The 14,862-nt window shown below is 50.9% G+C and overlaps 2 protein-coding genes across 3 annotated transcripts in view; both read right to left on the bottom strand.

Moving 5' to 3' along the window:
- sptbn1 (spectrin, beta, non-erythrocytic 1) overlaps positions 1 to 9,956 on the bottom strand; it is a 46,529-nt gene extending 36,573 nt beyond the window's left edge. For both annotated transcript variants that reach the window (XM_052080687.1, XM_052080688.1), the window contains exons 1-2: positions 9,803 to 9,956; positions 7,307 to 7,543 (exon numbers count right to left, since the gene is read on the bottom strand). In XM_052080687.1, coding sequence (XP_051936647.1) covers positions 7,307 to 7,543; positions 9,803 to 9,941 — 376 coding nt within the window. In that variant the 5' untranslated portion in view covers positions 9,942 to 9,956. The remainder of the gene's footprint in view (positions 1 to 7,306; positions 7,544 to 9,802) is intronic.
- A 558-nt stretch (positions 9,957 to 10,514) lies between these two features.
- Positions 10,515 to 12,283, bottom strand: LOC127610531 (acylphosphatase-2-like). The gene is made up of 4 exons (XM_052080776.1): positions 12,130 to 12,283; positions 12,020 to 12,036; positions 11,810 to 11,919; positions 10,515 to 10,758 (listed from the first exon to the last, which is right to left on the bottom strand). Exons 1-4 carry the CDS (start codon positions 12,185 to 12,187, stop codon positions 10,644 to 10,646), a joined length of 300 nt encoding a protein of 99 aa, XP_051936736.1. The 5' UTR covers positions 12,188 to 12,283; the 3' UTR covers positions 10,515 to 10,643.
- Between the last annotated feature and the right edge of the window lie 2,579 nt (positions 12,284 to 14,862).

The following is a 14,862-nucleotide window of genomic DNA, read 5'->3' as shown; positions in this document are numbered from 1 at the left end:
AAACAAGAATCAATGTATGCATCAACAACAAACATGCACCTTCTTTCCCTTCCTGGACTTGACGAGGCGTTTGGGGGACACGCTGTCGGGATGGGATAAAGCAGCGTCTTTAATTAGATGTGGCGAAGACGAGCCGTCGACAAACGGGACGTGATTAGCAAATGGCGCTAACGAGGGCGCGAGCATGACCTAAACGCACACATTCGACATGAATTAGAATTCATCGGAGACAGCTAGACGAAGGTCAGTGATGACTGGTAGGAGTCACAGCGTTTCAGAAATAGCTCTCCAGATGACATCGTCACCAGTTGGTGGTTGATTAGCAGCCAACTTGGTGAGCAAGCGAATAAACAAGAAGAGCGACGGCAAGAAACAAAGCTGTGCTAGCACTCGTGCCCGCTAATCAATATTTGATACGGTCTCCATTAGTATCTTAGCCTGCACACACACACACACACACACCAATACAAGGATGCTACACGACCGGTAAGAGTACTCCACGCATTTGCAAATGTGGCTCTCAGACAAATGTGGCTCTTTTGTTTTTATCCTGACCGACCAACGGGAAATCATCAATAGCGTCCATTCGATGAACGGCCCCGGCCTCAGCTCGATGAGTCACTTTCGTGACAAAACAGGAAAAGGTTGGGAGGGTTCGGGTCAGTGTCCGCGGGACAAACGTGACATTTTGTCCCAAAACTCATTTAACCCCCTCGTGCTGCTGAATGGTCGCAGTGTGTAGCGAGACAGACGGACAGACGGCACCATTGTGGTGTCAAGTCAAGAAGTTGGGCAAAGCGGCAAAACGCTCGCGCGCTTGATGAGACCGAGCAGACACGCGGCGTCGAGCGACTTCGCCGTCGTCACGGCAGCACGACGGTCAACTTAAAAGTCACTCGGCTAAAGTTAGCATCACGTTAGATGCCGACTTTCACTGGCAGCCCTTTTCTTGAGCCGTTTTGCTTTCGGAAAAACAAAAGCGACTTTCAGAGTACGGTTCATCGTCACCAGATTTGTGGCCTTTGTCATATTCTGAAAACCGGTTCGAGTCGTAGCCGTTAGCCGGAGCACCAACGTGCTAAGCTAACGCTACAATCCATCCTTTATTGATGTCGCAACGTTCACAACAGCTGCAACAATCTGCAGTGAAAACACATGGGGAGCCTTCCTCGGAAACGTTCCTCTCTGCGAATGTTTGTGTGGTCGCACAGAGCGGCCCGTTCCCAAACTCTGGCCGAGTTCTGGGACGGCGCCAAGGAGGAGGAGGGGCCAAGGACGCCAAGCCGGGGGAGGAAAAGACACCCGCAGAAGAACAAAGTGAAAACGCTCTCTGGTGCTCATCCGCTTTCACGCCATTTTCACTTGCTTGCCTTCTTCCCACCACCTCAAAGCCTTTTTTTTTTAAAACACACAAACGCGCCCACGCCACAAAAGCTGTGAACCTTTTGGAGGGGGGGGGGGGGTTGCTCCTCTCAGAAGCAGCTTTCAGTCCCAAAATACATCTCACAGACACGGGCGAGAGCGCGCATACTCGCTCGCTAACAGTGGGCTTGTCACGGGCCAGATTGGAGGGTCGGCGTGTCGTCATGGTGATCCATCCCATCATTTCAGTCTGGCTGGCGGCCAGATTCTTTGGCACTTTTCCGCTCGGCCTGCGAGAGCGCCGGTGCATTGTGGGACGTCACATCTAATCTGCGGGCGGGCGCTTTCCTGCTGATCCAGGTTTGGAAAAACAAAACTGGGATCAGTCGCATTCCTCAACACTGCAGGTGCACTGGCACCTGTCGTACTGACTGCCTAGCCGTGTGTGTGTGTGTGTGTGTGTGTGTGTGTGTGTGTGTGTGTGTGTGTGTGTGTGTGTGTGTGTGTGTGTAGCCACTTTCACAACTACTAAAACATTTTTGGGGAGTGTGTATACACTAAATGCCACTGCAGATGTAACAATTAATGGAGTGCGTTTCTTTCCTTCCTTAAAAAAACATTTTTATGGGGGTTGTAGGCTGGAATGTATTCATCGCATTGTCATTCAAGTCGTTGGGAAAAATTAATTGAAATAAATCAGGTGGGAGGGGACGTTTTGAGTTACAAGTGTAGTGTATGGACAGAATTCTGACTCGCATCTCAAGGCACGGCTGTCATTTACTTCAACTTGAGTTCCAGTCATGTTTTGACAAAAGAGCGCCCCCCCCCATCCCCGCCCCCTAAAAAACTCAGCAGGTTGGTCATGTGAAAATGTGAACATGGCGACACCGAAGTGTCTTTGGGGGGCTGTCATTCCCGTTTGGTCAAGGACACCCAGCTCACCACCAACTCATATTTCCCATGATGATGATGATGATGATGAGGATGATGAGGCACGTGGCAGTGACAGGTAAAGACGACACTGATGGAAAGCTTCTTAATCTCACACACTCACCCACACGCTAGCTCGTATTACAAACCCAGGAGATAACCTCGGGTAAAGGTCAATGACGGGTGACTTTTTTTTGCCATCAAGGCAACGCTGCAAATGTCCAATATTTACACCAATATCCAACAAGGCATCCAAACGTCTTGTTTCTTCAATTTCGTTTTAACCTACACAAATAAAAGTTGCTTCGCTAATGCTCTCACCGCACTGGCATTAGCATCACGTTTGGGGCTAAAACACGCAAGCGACAATGTGAAGCGGCAGCAAAATGGCCACCGTCAAACAGATGAAAAGACGGATGCTAATTTGTTAGCTCGGCGCGAGTGTCTGCCCCCCCAAACGGTTCACAAAAGGGTTCATGCGAGGCACCAACAAAATGGCCGACATCTTCAATTTCGTTTTGCCTACACAAATAAAAGTTGCTTTGCTAATGCTCTCACCGCACTGGCACTAGCATCACGTTTGGGGCTAAAACACGCAAGCGACATTGTGAAGCGGCAGCAAAATGGCCGCCGTCACACAGATGAAAAGACGGATGCTAATTTGTTAGCTCGGCGCGAGCGTCTGCCCCCCCCCAAACGGTTCACAAAAGGGTTTATGCGAGGCACCAACAAAATGGCCGACATCTTCAATTTGGTTTTGCCTACACAAATAAAAGCTGCTTCGCTAATGCTCTCACCGCACTGGCATTAGCATCACGTTTGGGGCTAAAACACGCAAGCAACAATGTGAAGCGGCAGCAAAATGGCCACCGTCAAACAGATGAAAAGACGGATGCTAATTTGTTAGCTCGGCACGAGCGTCTGCCCCCCCCAAACGGTTCACAAAAGGGTTCATGCGAGGCACCAACAAAATGGCCGACATCTTCAATTTGGTTTTGCCTACACAAATAAAAGCTGCTTCGCTAATGCTCTCACCGCACTGGCATTAGCATCACGTTTGGGGCTAAAACACGCAAGCGACAATGTGAAGCGGCAGCAAAATGGCCGCCGTCAAACAGATGAAAAGACGGATGCTAATTTGTTAGCTCGGCGCGAGCGTCTGCCCCCAAAGGGTTCATGCGAGGCACCAACAAAATGGCCGACATCTTTCTGCCGTTTACAGGTTAGGTAAGCCGATTGCTAAATTGTTCGCTGACCCCCCCGAAGACAAAAGAACAAAATGAATCATTGTCGAAGGCAAAGTCACAAAAGAAGGACTGAGCGGGTGGGCTGGATACGTTTTGGATTGAGCAATTTTGGCTTCTGGAGGGAGAGCAGAGCCCGTGCAGAGGCGCAGGTCCGCATTCGGCTAATAACTCATTTCCTGTGTGACGCCACTCGACCACACCCCGACCTCGAAGGCGGACGCGTACAGGCGCCCCGTTACAAATGCCCACACATACACACAAGTAAGCGCACACCGACACACACACACACGCAGCGTTGTTAACGGTTGGCAATAAATCCAGAACGATTTTCAAGGAGAATTTCGCCGTAATCCCCGAAAGCAACTTGGTCGGCACGCAACGCACACACAGCCTTATCTATCTCAGCGCGCGTGTGTGTGTTTGCATTCCAAGGGCGTGGCCATCTGCTGATGTCATAGGCCGATCCACTTCCTGTCTGCTGGACATTTTCCAGAAGGTTCCTGCCCGTCTCACTCTCTGGCTCTGTGGTCCTCCCTGCTCCACCAGGGGGGGGGGTGGGGGGGGGGGGGATTCGTCATCCCGGGGAATGTTTGCGCTGCGCTCAGCCTTATCGCACAAGCGCGCCCGCCCTGCTTCTCTTTCTTCATCACTCCCACCCTTCTCTTCTTCGCACATCCCTCGCTCACCTCCGCAGCGTCACTCTGTCACGTCTCCATTTTGGGGAATTGATGAAAATGAATGAGTGGTTTGATTTTTGGCAGTTGGAATTTGTAAGGGAGTGGAGGGAGGGGGGGGGGTGTTCCAAGTTAATACAGACTCAGCAATCATGAAGCTAATTTGGCAAATATAAAAACAAAAAAAACATTTGATGTAACGGGGCTTTGATGTCATTTAGGTTTAGCCTGGGTTGAGAGTGGAGAGTTTTCAGCAAACGTGTGTGTGTGTGTGTGTGTGTGTGTGTATTTTTAAGTGTTCTACAAATAGTTGGCTCAAATTCTTTGGTGGAGCGACTGTCATTGCGTGGTACGCAAGCTGCTGCTTGTGGAACATGAAAGAAACGCTCCATGAAATCTTTCACCTGGGCCCAATGTTACTCGAATTTAAACAGTTTAGTTGCATTTATTAAGTTTGAAAAATACGACACTCGCATTTGATCTTTTCCGACAGTTTGTTTTCAAATATTGATTTAGCGCAAATTTGATTTCCCCCTTTTTTTTTTAAAAAAACAGAAAAGGAATGGACAAGTATGATATGACTTATTTCAAAATATTTGAGCGCAGTACTAATGTGCAGAACATGAGAGTGGCTGACAAGACTCGTCGATGATTTCAATCAGACTTTTTTTTCGCTTTGGAATGATAATTGGGCCTGCTCGTATTATAAGTTCCAACCTCATTTCCACGTAGCCCGTTTACGTTTTCACCACCACTGTAACGTTCACAGGGCGGCCCGGTAGTCCAGTGGTTAGCACGTCGACTTCACAGTGCAGAGGTACCGGGTTCGATTCCAGCTCCGGCCTCCCTGTGTGGAGTTTGCATGTTCTCCCCGGGCCTGCGTGGGTTTTCTCCGGGTGCTCCGGTTTCCTCCCACATTCCAAAAACATGCGTGGCAGGCTGATTGAACACTCTAAATTGTCCCTAGGTGTGAGTGTGAGTGCGAATGGTCGTTCGTTTCTGTGTGCCCTGCGATTGGCTGGCAACCGATTCAGGGTGTCCCCCGCCTACTGCCAGAAGACAGCTGGGATAGGCTCCAGCACCCCCCGCGACCCTAGTGAGGATCAAGCGGCTCGGAAGATGAATGAATGAATGAATGTAACGTTCACATTTCAAAGTTCCGATTTCACGTCATTCATTTTCCATTTGTCGATTTTGCTTACAACGAACACCTTCTAAACGTCAACTTCAGTCGATCGACCGGATTTCCCCCAACCAAATATTGAAAAGGCCTTTGTGACGACGAACCATAGGGACGCCACCTGCCGCCCCGAACTTGCTTGTGAACAAAATGTTACAAGATACCGATGGTTTGGGCTCGCTTAAAACTGAAAAAGGACCGAAATATTTTTTAAAAACTTCTCTTGCTTATTATGAAGTCACATTTGTGTCCAATTGCACTAAATAAAACCAGATGACGTGTTTGACTGCACAAAAAACGGCATCGGTCAGGTCAAGTCAGGCTGAGGAAGATTTGCCAGCTCGAGCGGCAGACAACCAAAAGTTTACGTTTTGCTCCGCCCCCCCCCCCCCCAACCCACGGTGAATTTATGTATGACAGGCAATCAAGACTTCAAATGCGTTTGGATTTGTGGAACAGTACAAGTACAGTTACAAACATTCATTCATTCATTCATTCATCTTCCGAGCCGCTTGATCCTCACTAGGGTCGCGGGGGGTGCCGGAGCCTATCCCAGCCATCTTCGGGCAGTAGGCGGGGGACACCCTGAATCGGTTGCCAGCCAATCGCAGGGCACACAGAGACGAACAACCATTCGCACTCACACTCACACCTAGGGACAATTTAGAGCGTCCAATCAGCCTGCCACGCATGTTTTTGGAATGTGGGAGGAAACCGGAGCACCCGGAGAAAACCCACGCAGGCCCGGGGAGAACATGCAAACTCCACACAGGGAGGCCGGAGCTGGAATCGAACCCGGCACCTCTGCACTGTGAAGCCGACGTGCTAACCACTGGGTTACCGGGCCGCCCAGTTACAAACAATCAAAACAAAAACAAATGAAAACAAAACAAAAAAAAAACATTTGAAATTATTTTAAATGATTTTCGGAGATGCGAAATCAGCGCGTAATCACTCAGGCTCATCCTCGACGGGACATCTGATCATCTACGTGATTGTCGGCATGCGTGGATGACGTCTGATGTGAGTAAGTCACACCTGACACTTCACTTCCCTTCTAACAAATGGCCAAATGTTGACCAGTTGGCGGCGGGTGGGGGAGGTGGGGGGGGTCCCACACTGACCAGAAGTGAAGTGTCAAATGTGCAAGAAACCAAAGCAAAGCTCCTGGGTTACAAAGGGGCCCACGTGAACGTCGCAAATGTCAACCGTCGCGTTGGAGATTGCCACCTTAAGACTGGTAGGAAAGAAAAAAAAAAGAAGACGAAATGGAGCGAGGAGGGCGGAGGAGGGACCGCTGCAGCAGCAGCAGCAGCGGGTCCAGTCGGATCTGATTACATAACAGCGTCTCTGGACTCGGAAGCCGGCCTGCACCAAAACCACAACCGAGCGACAAGAATAAGACGCTGCGGCTCCCAGCAGCACAAAGTGCACAGAAATGCCTCCGTGGGCACACAAGGTCGAGCGCGCGCACAAACACGGCCGCACACGACCACGCCTGCGCCACCGCCTTCATCATCACGGCCACAGTCCTCCTCCTCATCATCATCACAGCAGATAAAAACAATAACATGCTGCACCTCCATCCTCCTTGATGGGAGGCTGCAGGGGGCGGGGGGGTGAGATGCTGCTGTGGCGCACTAAAGCTGGAGCACGCACGCGCATGCACTCAAGTTGAAGAGAACCACGGAGGTCCGGAGGGTGAGGCGAGGCCCTCCGGGACGCCCGTTCGGGGAGAAAGAGTCTCTCGTCGGCCTTTCTCCGCGCCAACGCGCAGCCAACTTCAGCGGCGCTCGCACGTCATTTGGGGGCGCGCGCACGCACGCTCAGCCCGCCACAATCACACAACATTCCCGAGGACAACCACGATACGGGTAAGAGCCAGCGAAGAAGCGATTCGGTTCGGGACTCACCTCGAGGCTGTGATGGCTGTACTGGCGGTGCTGGTGAAGGGCGGCCGGGCCAGTGGTGCTGAAAACAATGCAGAGGCTCCTCTTCCTCCTCCCCCCTCCTCGTTTTCCCCCCGCCTCGGCAACGAGGACCAGACTGCGGAGCGGAATGCGCTCGATTCATACACGCGGCAGCACCGTTGGGCGGCAGCACCGTTGGGCGGCACCGGGTTACTGGCCCAAGCGCCAATGTGCTCCGTCCTGACGGGTGAAAAAAATAAACATCAACTCCAGCGAAAAGCTCTCCGCTACGTACACCTGGTGAAGTCGCACGTCAAACTCCAATAATGGAGAATGTCTCACAATGAGGGCCCGTGAGTGTTCGTTAAAGACAATATGAAGCTCTCCCGGGCGGGCGGGGTCTCTCGTGACCACTGCTGGTTCACCTTAGGCTAGCTGCCAATCACGTGATGAAGCTAGTCCACCTGACCATGACTCTCAATATTAGCTTTTTTTAAATGGCTACATTCGTCAACACGAATACATTACAATAGTATTAAACACCGAATCAGCATAGCAGTTGAAACAACTTCCATTTAACGTCACTTAACTGATTTGAATTGAATTAACTTGCGCTAATCGTCAGCCAAACCGCTAGCATGGCCCTGTGTAGCAGTACATTAACCTTACCTTTGAATTCAATGACCACTCCACTCCACCATTCTTCACAACATAAATGACTTGCGACTCAAACAGTCCAATATGTTTACAAGCTGAAGTCGTTTCTGTCGATACACCAGTAACACGGTGACTGTCAAAAGTTAGATTGAACTTTCCCTCAATTACACCCCCCAATCAGCTGCTCTTTGAAGGTGTGCGTGAGCAACAACTGTACTTCGTCTCTGCTGGGGTGAGTCAAACCTGGATACTGATCAATGTGCACTGTTACCTTCACAAAGAGCACAAAAAGGGAAGCCACAGATAAAATTTGGGGGCTCCAATGTCTCCACCCGCCCTGGCGATAACCGAGTCATTAAAAGAAGCGCGCCTATGCCCGAAATCAGTAAGCGGCAGCAGGGAGAGGAGGGGCTAGCGGGATGGAGGCGGGAGGGAGGATGGTTGGATGTGTGCGTGTGTGTGTGTGTATGTAAGGTTGGGGGTGTGGCTGCAGAGATTGGATGATGGGCAAAAGTAGAAAACGGTAGAGTGTGTCCGTGTGCGCGCGTGCGCATTCACGCGGTTGCGATGACAACATGCTCTGCCGCTGCAGACGCCCAACTCCTGGATTGTAAAAATTGGAAATGTGGATAAAGATTGCAAACGCGGAGGACAGGACGGCGGCGCGTAAGGTCACGTGATAGTGACGTCACCAAGGCCACGCACACACTTCGAACAACCCAGCTACATAAACAAGCGAACTTGATGGTACAGTACTGTATTCCTTGTGATGCATTCAGGGACTGTAGGACTTCCATCCTGTTGTGTACAGTATTCAAGATCTCACTTTGGCTTCCGGATGTAAAAGAAAAAAACAAAATGAAGGCGAAAAAATATGTACAAAAATAAAAAAGGCAATAAGAGCAGCAAACAGCAGTGTGTGTGAAGTGATCCCCTTGTAGCCGTAACGTCACTTCCTGTTTGTCACTTTGTATAAGACTGTAAACTATGAAAAAGAAAACACACTTTTACGATGTTAGGTCAGGAATTTCATAACCATACAACATGGGAAATATTTATTATAAGACTCGTAAAGACCCCATTTACGAAAACTCAAGTGTAAAGTTGCTTGAATGTCAACCTGTTGCTCAGCAACCATTGTCAGTGCCCACGCACTCAGGTAGTGTGTGTGTGTGTGTGTGTGTGTGTGTGTGGGCAGCAAGCAGACATGTAGAAGGCCGCACGGAGGAGTTGGAGTGTCAAACATTTGTGATAGAGAGGCTGGTTTCCATGGAGATGGCGCTGGGATGCCAAAGTTGTTGCTGGGAGAGGAAGGAGAAGAGGAAGAGGAGGTCAAGGGAGTTTTGGCGGGGGCTTGCAGTGTGGCAGCTCGCACTGAAAGAGGAGCTTCTTATTGGGTGGGGGGGGGGGGGGGGCTGGCGCGCAGTGGGTGCTGATATATTTGGAGGTGTTTATACCACATGCAGATCTCCGGATGAGCTCTGGAATATCGGCAAAGACTTGAGGACATCCAAGCTTCTCTTACATGACGTCGCACTGCTGCGGCAGTAATAGTGGGGGTGCGAAAATTTTACACGGAACCATTGTGAGCGCTGCAATTTTCTGTCTACATGAAATTTCCTCCCTCTTAAACAGACACCAAGAGGAGCCGCTGCGGGTGCCCGCGCCGCCATCAAAAGTACACTTCACATAAAATGACATAATAATCTGTTGCTAAAGGACCGCTGCATAGGTTCAAATTAGCATTAGCTATCGGACTGTATTTCATCTCATAGATGGACGCACGCACACACACACACATCTCCTCTCTTGTGACTGTGTAAAGCTTTCACAGAGGGTTACCATGACGATAAGGCCTCCACAATTCACAGGAAGACTGCACATGCACAAGCACACGCTGCTGCGTCAGGCTTTCTGTCACCATGGCGGCGGCGGCGGAGGCTCTTGCTGTGAATTGAACAAACTTGCGGGGACAGGTCATGTGACTTGTGACATAAGAACATGAGAGGCGGGCACAGGTGATGACATCACAGGTCACGCTCACCACACTTGGCGTCCAGCAAACTCATCAATCGCATCTTCGACATGGACCGTGGACATGGTCAAGACACATTTGGACAACAATCTTCACAGAGGATAAAGAATAGACGCCTGTGAGTATTTTGATATTGTTGGTGTTCCAAGTATAAGATGTGTAAAGGTTTCGCCGTACCACATCATTGATGCTAGCTTGGTTAGCTTGTCAATTGTGTTACCGTAGCGGATTGAAAGGCACCGTATGATCGTAAACAAAGTGTTCCGTTGCATCCGTTTGTCGAGCTTGACCAGAAGGAAAGGCGCATCTGGACAAACATTGCAGCTCTGCTTACCTTTTGCCTTTACTACGAGCGTGGAGCTGGAGTCACCGTGGACCCTGGTCCAGCCTAGCTAGGAGTCATTCATTAGCCGATGAAGTCCCGCTGGAGGCGGGGCTTATGTAAATGAGCTGGATTCTGACATCACCACAGTCACTGACACCTTTACAGAAAAAAGTCGGGAGAACCCGAAAGCCATTTTTGCTCGTTCTTTAATGGCACGCTTGATTGGTGGCAAAGTAATTAAAGCGAGAAGACAAACGAGAAGACGAGGAGACGCGCATGGAGCAAATGGGAGGCCACCTGTCACTCAAGGTGGCGATCGCTTGTCAGAAGCGAGTGCTGAAGCCGCTCATCTCCAAGGCCGCCAGCGTCCGCTCGTTACTGAACGACGTCCTCGTGATGTGACTGCTCGGGCTGCCCTTCTTGCTCAGCCACGTCTTCCTGAACACACACACACACACACACGAACGCAATATAAGACATACACACGGACTGCTGGGAAAATAAAAACCTTTCCGCCATACGTCGGATGTGTCATTTTGTGATGAGTATGCGCGAGCGTACAGTTAAGTGTGTGCGCGTGCATGTGTGTGTGATTATAGGAGATTGTGCAGGATCAGGGCTTCCAGTGGTTTGAGGCCGGTTGGTGTTGGCGGCAGCGCAGCAGCAGCCGCTCCTCTCTGATTGGTCGACGCGCAACCGGGTAGCTTGACCCACTAGATGATCCGTGCGTGTGCGCCCGCACACACACACACACACACGAACAGCGGGCATTGGCTGCTTGTAGGATTTAACCGAAGGTGGTTTTCCTCATCAACAACATCTGCAAAACCAAAAGCATGAATCCAAAGAGTAGAGCAAGTTGACTCCTCCTCCTCCTGCCGTGCGCAGTGTTACACATTGCCCACATTCCTTTTGCTTCATTTCGGTTTTGAACGTGATTGTCGGCACTACAAAATGGTACTTTCTGGGGGAAGAAATAAAAATTCCTTTCCAGCATTGCCCCATGAACCCCGACGTCCGCTGAACTTCCCCGAAGCGCCCAGCTGGCTCTCAGGCTCGGCAGGAAGCAAGGTCACCGTGGACCGAGGCGAGGTCAACAGGGGGAAAATGACTGAGTGTGTGACACACAGACACATAAAAAAAGCAAACGATGGTTTTAGATAAATCAGATGATGAGAGGTGGACTTCACGTTTCTATCATTTGCACTCAATGTGCAGAATCGGAGCATTTAAAAGAAAAAAATCTGAGTACTGATTGACAGCATAGTCTCTCATATGCTCTGGGTACTCCTCTAACACAGTGCCCTCTAGCGTTCAAACTGAGACATCACATGAGTGAAACGCCTCACCTCGGTCAAATAGCTTGCACGATTTGGTGCATTTCCATAGCCAAAACAAAGTGAAGGGCGCCATCTGGCGGCAGCGTGAAGCAAGAGTCGCGCGTGCTCGCGTGCACTTGCGGCGTGTGGTGCGCGCGCGCGGCGCTCACATGTGCTCCACGGCGTCCGCGGGCCCTTGCAGCTGGCCGACCACCGTCCCGCCGCCGGTGTTCTTCACCCAGCCAGTCACGCCCACCCGCGCCGCCTCCTGCTCCGTGTACTGTCGGGCGAGCGATGACGTCACGTGTAAATAGTAGAGGGACGGGGGGGGGGGCTTCAGAAAGTTCCAGTCAAGAAAACCTGAGATGAGCTCAACTCACCATTCTGAAGCAAACGCCTGCAAACAAACAAGACGCAAAAAGGTTCCCCACGTCAACACTCGATACTAAATTAAGAAGCGGCTCATGTCTCGCACACTTGGCCACCGAACCTTGAACACGTCCGAAGACTTCAAAGTCGACGGACAACAGCTGCCTTCCTGTTGACATGTGGCCGCCAAAGAGGGAAGACGTCGAGCAAGACGAAGAAGACGTGTGGCTCCACGGCTGTGGCGTGCGCGCGCGCGCGAGTGCGGGGCGCGCGCGTCACCGCTCCCTCTAGTGCGGGTGGTCTTTGGAGTCCTTCGAGAGGGCAAGCACGTCCACTCGGCTCCACAATGACTACACCAAACAATGGCGCCGTTTTAGGGAGGGAGGAAAAATCATTTCAAATTGTTTGTAGCTCCCGAAAGACCGTCACGACGTTCGACGCGGGCAATGACGTCATGTTCAGTCCAACTACGAAATATTTCGTGATTCGGGGTTTCCTTGGAATGCTCGATGGCGTATTTGGATGGATTCGGTTCTGTTTGGGGGGAGCGCGAATGTTTTCGTTGCTTCGTCTTGCCGCTAGATGGCAGCACGGCCCCACTGAAACCACACGTCAAACGCCCGAATGCCAAAAGATTGTTGTCATGACAACGCATCGTGTCATGAAGTGAATTCCAAATGTGAACTGTTCAATTTAAAGTGCTCGCGTGCGCGTGCGTGTGTGTCCGTGGTTTTGTTTCTCTGCGAGTGTGCGCAAGCCGTGCGGATTGCCGAGTGTTTCCGTGTGTTGCCTCTTGGATGTACAGTATCTGCGCTTGATCATTGATTCATCCACAAGGGACTGTTATTTTAAAATGTTACACCATTTTATTTTCTTTCCCGCTTTTAATGAAATTAAATTATTATTATTATTATTTAATTAAATAAAATATGACTCGAGAGAGATCAGTCGAAGTCAAAAGTTCCGTTTTGGCCTTTTTGTTTTCCTTCGACAATGTTTCCAATGTTCATGTTCGCATCATGTGTGTGTGTGTGTTTGAGCGCGCGCGCGCGCGTGCGTGTGCGTGTGCGCGTTTGTGTAGGGGTGACATTACTAAAAGGACTCGACATGTTACGCAGCAGTGGAAGCTTTGAGCCCTGCGGCAACACACACACACACACACACACAGCCTCTCAGCTTTGGTTTGGGTCCACATGCATGACAAGACCCCTGGGACTACTTTTACACACCCACACGCAGGCGCGGGCGCGTAACAGCAACCCCCCATCCAGCCAAAGCGCCTCGTAGCACACAGCATCTTCCCTTGACGTCGCTGCGTAACTGCGCGCGCTTGTGTGTGTGTGTGTGTGTGTGTGCGCAGCAGAAAGAACACTGCGACCTAAAAACGCAGCTCACTGAGAGGGACTGCGCGCCGAACAGAAGGCTCAACCAAGTGTAAATGCGCACACGCGCGCGCGCGCGCACACACACAGCTGAGCACAGAGGATGAGCGTAAGCACTCACATGCGCGCATTAGGCGTGCGTGTGTGTGTGTGTGGGGGGGGGGGGGGGGGGAAGGGGGGGTGTATAGGCAATGTGACAGTCAATCTCATTTTGGTGCTGGTACGGAATCAACATTTCAATGCGCTCGTGGAAGACATTTTGTGTCAATTCTTGGACGGTTGCGGTTGCGCAGTTTCATGGTTAAAACAAAGAAATATTTTTATTTTCTTTCTAACACTTCAAAAAAAAAAAAAAAAAAGAAAAAATGTCAGTGGCCTTCATCATTTCAGCCTATTTCTTGCCGTCCTTTTAATTGGCTCGTTTTAGGGGGCGGTGACCGACTCGCGCTTGCTTTCAATGGGCCAATGGCCTTTGGTTACCATGACAACCAGGGCGTTGAGACGAGGTGAGCAGAAGCATAGCTCAGAGTAGGGAGGGGGCAGGGGGGGGGGGAGAAAACCTTTGTTGGCGGGCACCCTCCACTGTGCGCACGCGGCTGCGCTTGGACTTTCCAAAAACGCCAAATTCCAAAGCGGGCGACGTGACATCATGGATTCGCTTTCCCCTGACGGAACGCAGCTCCGCTTACCTTTGGCGTCTTCGCTACGCCGGCGCTTCACCCAGAACCTTCACCCGCTCCGGCTTCCGAGTCGTGGGCGGAGCAACCGCGTGGAGGCAGGTTCACGTAAACGAGACGTTTTGCAAGTTGTACGGCTTGAGGTCAAGTTCAGTTTTTGCGCTCGTATCACCTTCGCTCCTTTTCGATCCTAGAACGAGTCAATTGCACATGAGATCAAAAGTCCAGATCCGCGTGGACCGAACGGGTCAAACGTTGTCATTCCTCATGACATCATCCGCATGTGGCGCCGGATTTAAAGGAAACGAGGTGGAGCCGCTCTTCCTTTGGAGGGCAAGCGAGTCGATGGTGTTCCCTCCCACTACGGCGCAAACGCCCCCTTTGAACTGCACCAGTCAAGGGAAATACCAAAAGAAAGAAAAGTCCACCGGTCGGCACTGTTGGGACCGCGCTTTGAAAAAAAAAAAGAAAAGAAATAAGGGCGCAGAGAGTTGTTTGAGATTTGATAGCTCGCTTCATGCTGCACTTATTGCCGCGGCGAAGCCACGTCGGCGTCAGATCTCTCGCAATCGGTGGGGGGCTCTTGTGTTTTCTTGGCGGAACGTTTGGACTCGGGTAACTTTGCAAGCTTCGGTGATCCGCTCGGAGTTTTTCCGAGGCCGAATGCGGTGCACGTGCGCCTGATCTGTGTCGATTTCTGGCGGGAAGGTGCGTTTGTTTTCCCACACGGTTGTTCCCGCGTTCCACTGGCGCAGTTCCACATTTCATTGCGTTCACGCTTGACTGCGTGCGTGT

The sequence above is a fragment of the Hippocampus zosterae genome, chromosome 11, assembly GCF_025434085.1.
Source record: "Hippocampus zosterae strain Florida chromosome 11, ASM2543408v3, whole genome shotgun sequence".
Classification (NCBI taxonomy): Eukaryota; Metazoa; Chordata; class Actinopteri; order Syngnathiformes; family Syngnathidae; genus Hippocampus; species Hippocampus zosterae.
The sequence above is the reverse complement of the archived record's forward strand: the minus strand, read 5'-3'. Positions and strand labels throughout refer to the sequence as shown.

Coding starts and splice junctions, on each gene's coding strand:
- LOC127610531 (XM_052080776.1), bottom strand. CDS start 12,187: ATGTCAACAGGAAGGCAGCTGTTGTCCGTCGACTTTGAAGTCTTCGGA. Junction 10,759..11,809: donor GCGGACGCCGTGGAGCACAT/GTGAGCGCCGCG, acceptor GTGTGTGTTCAG/GAAGACGTGGCTGAGCAAGA.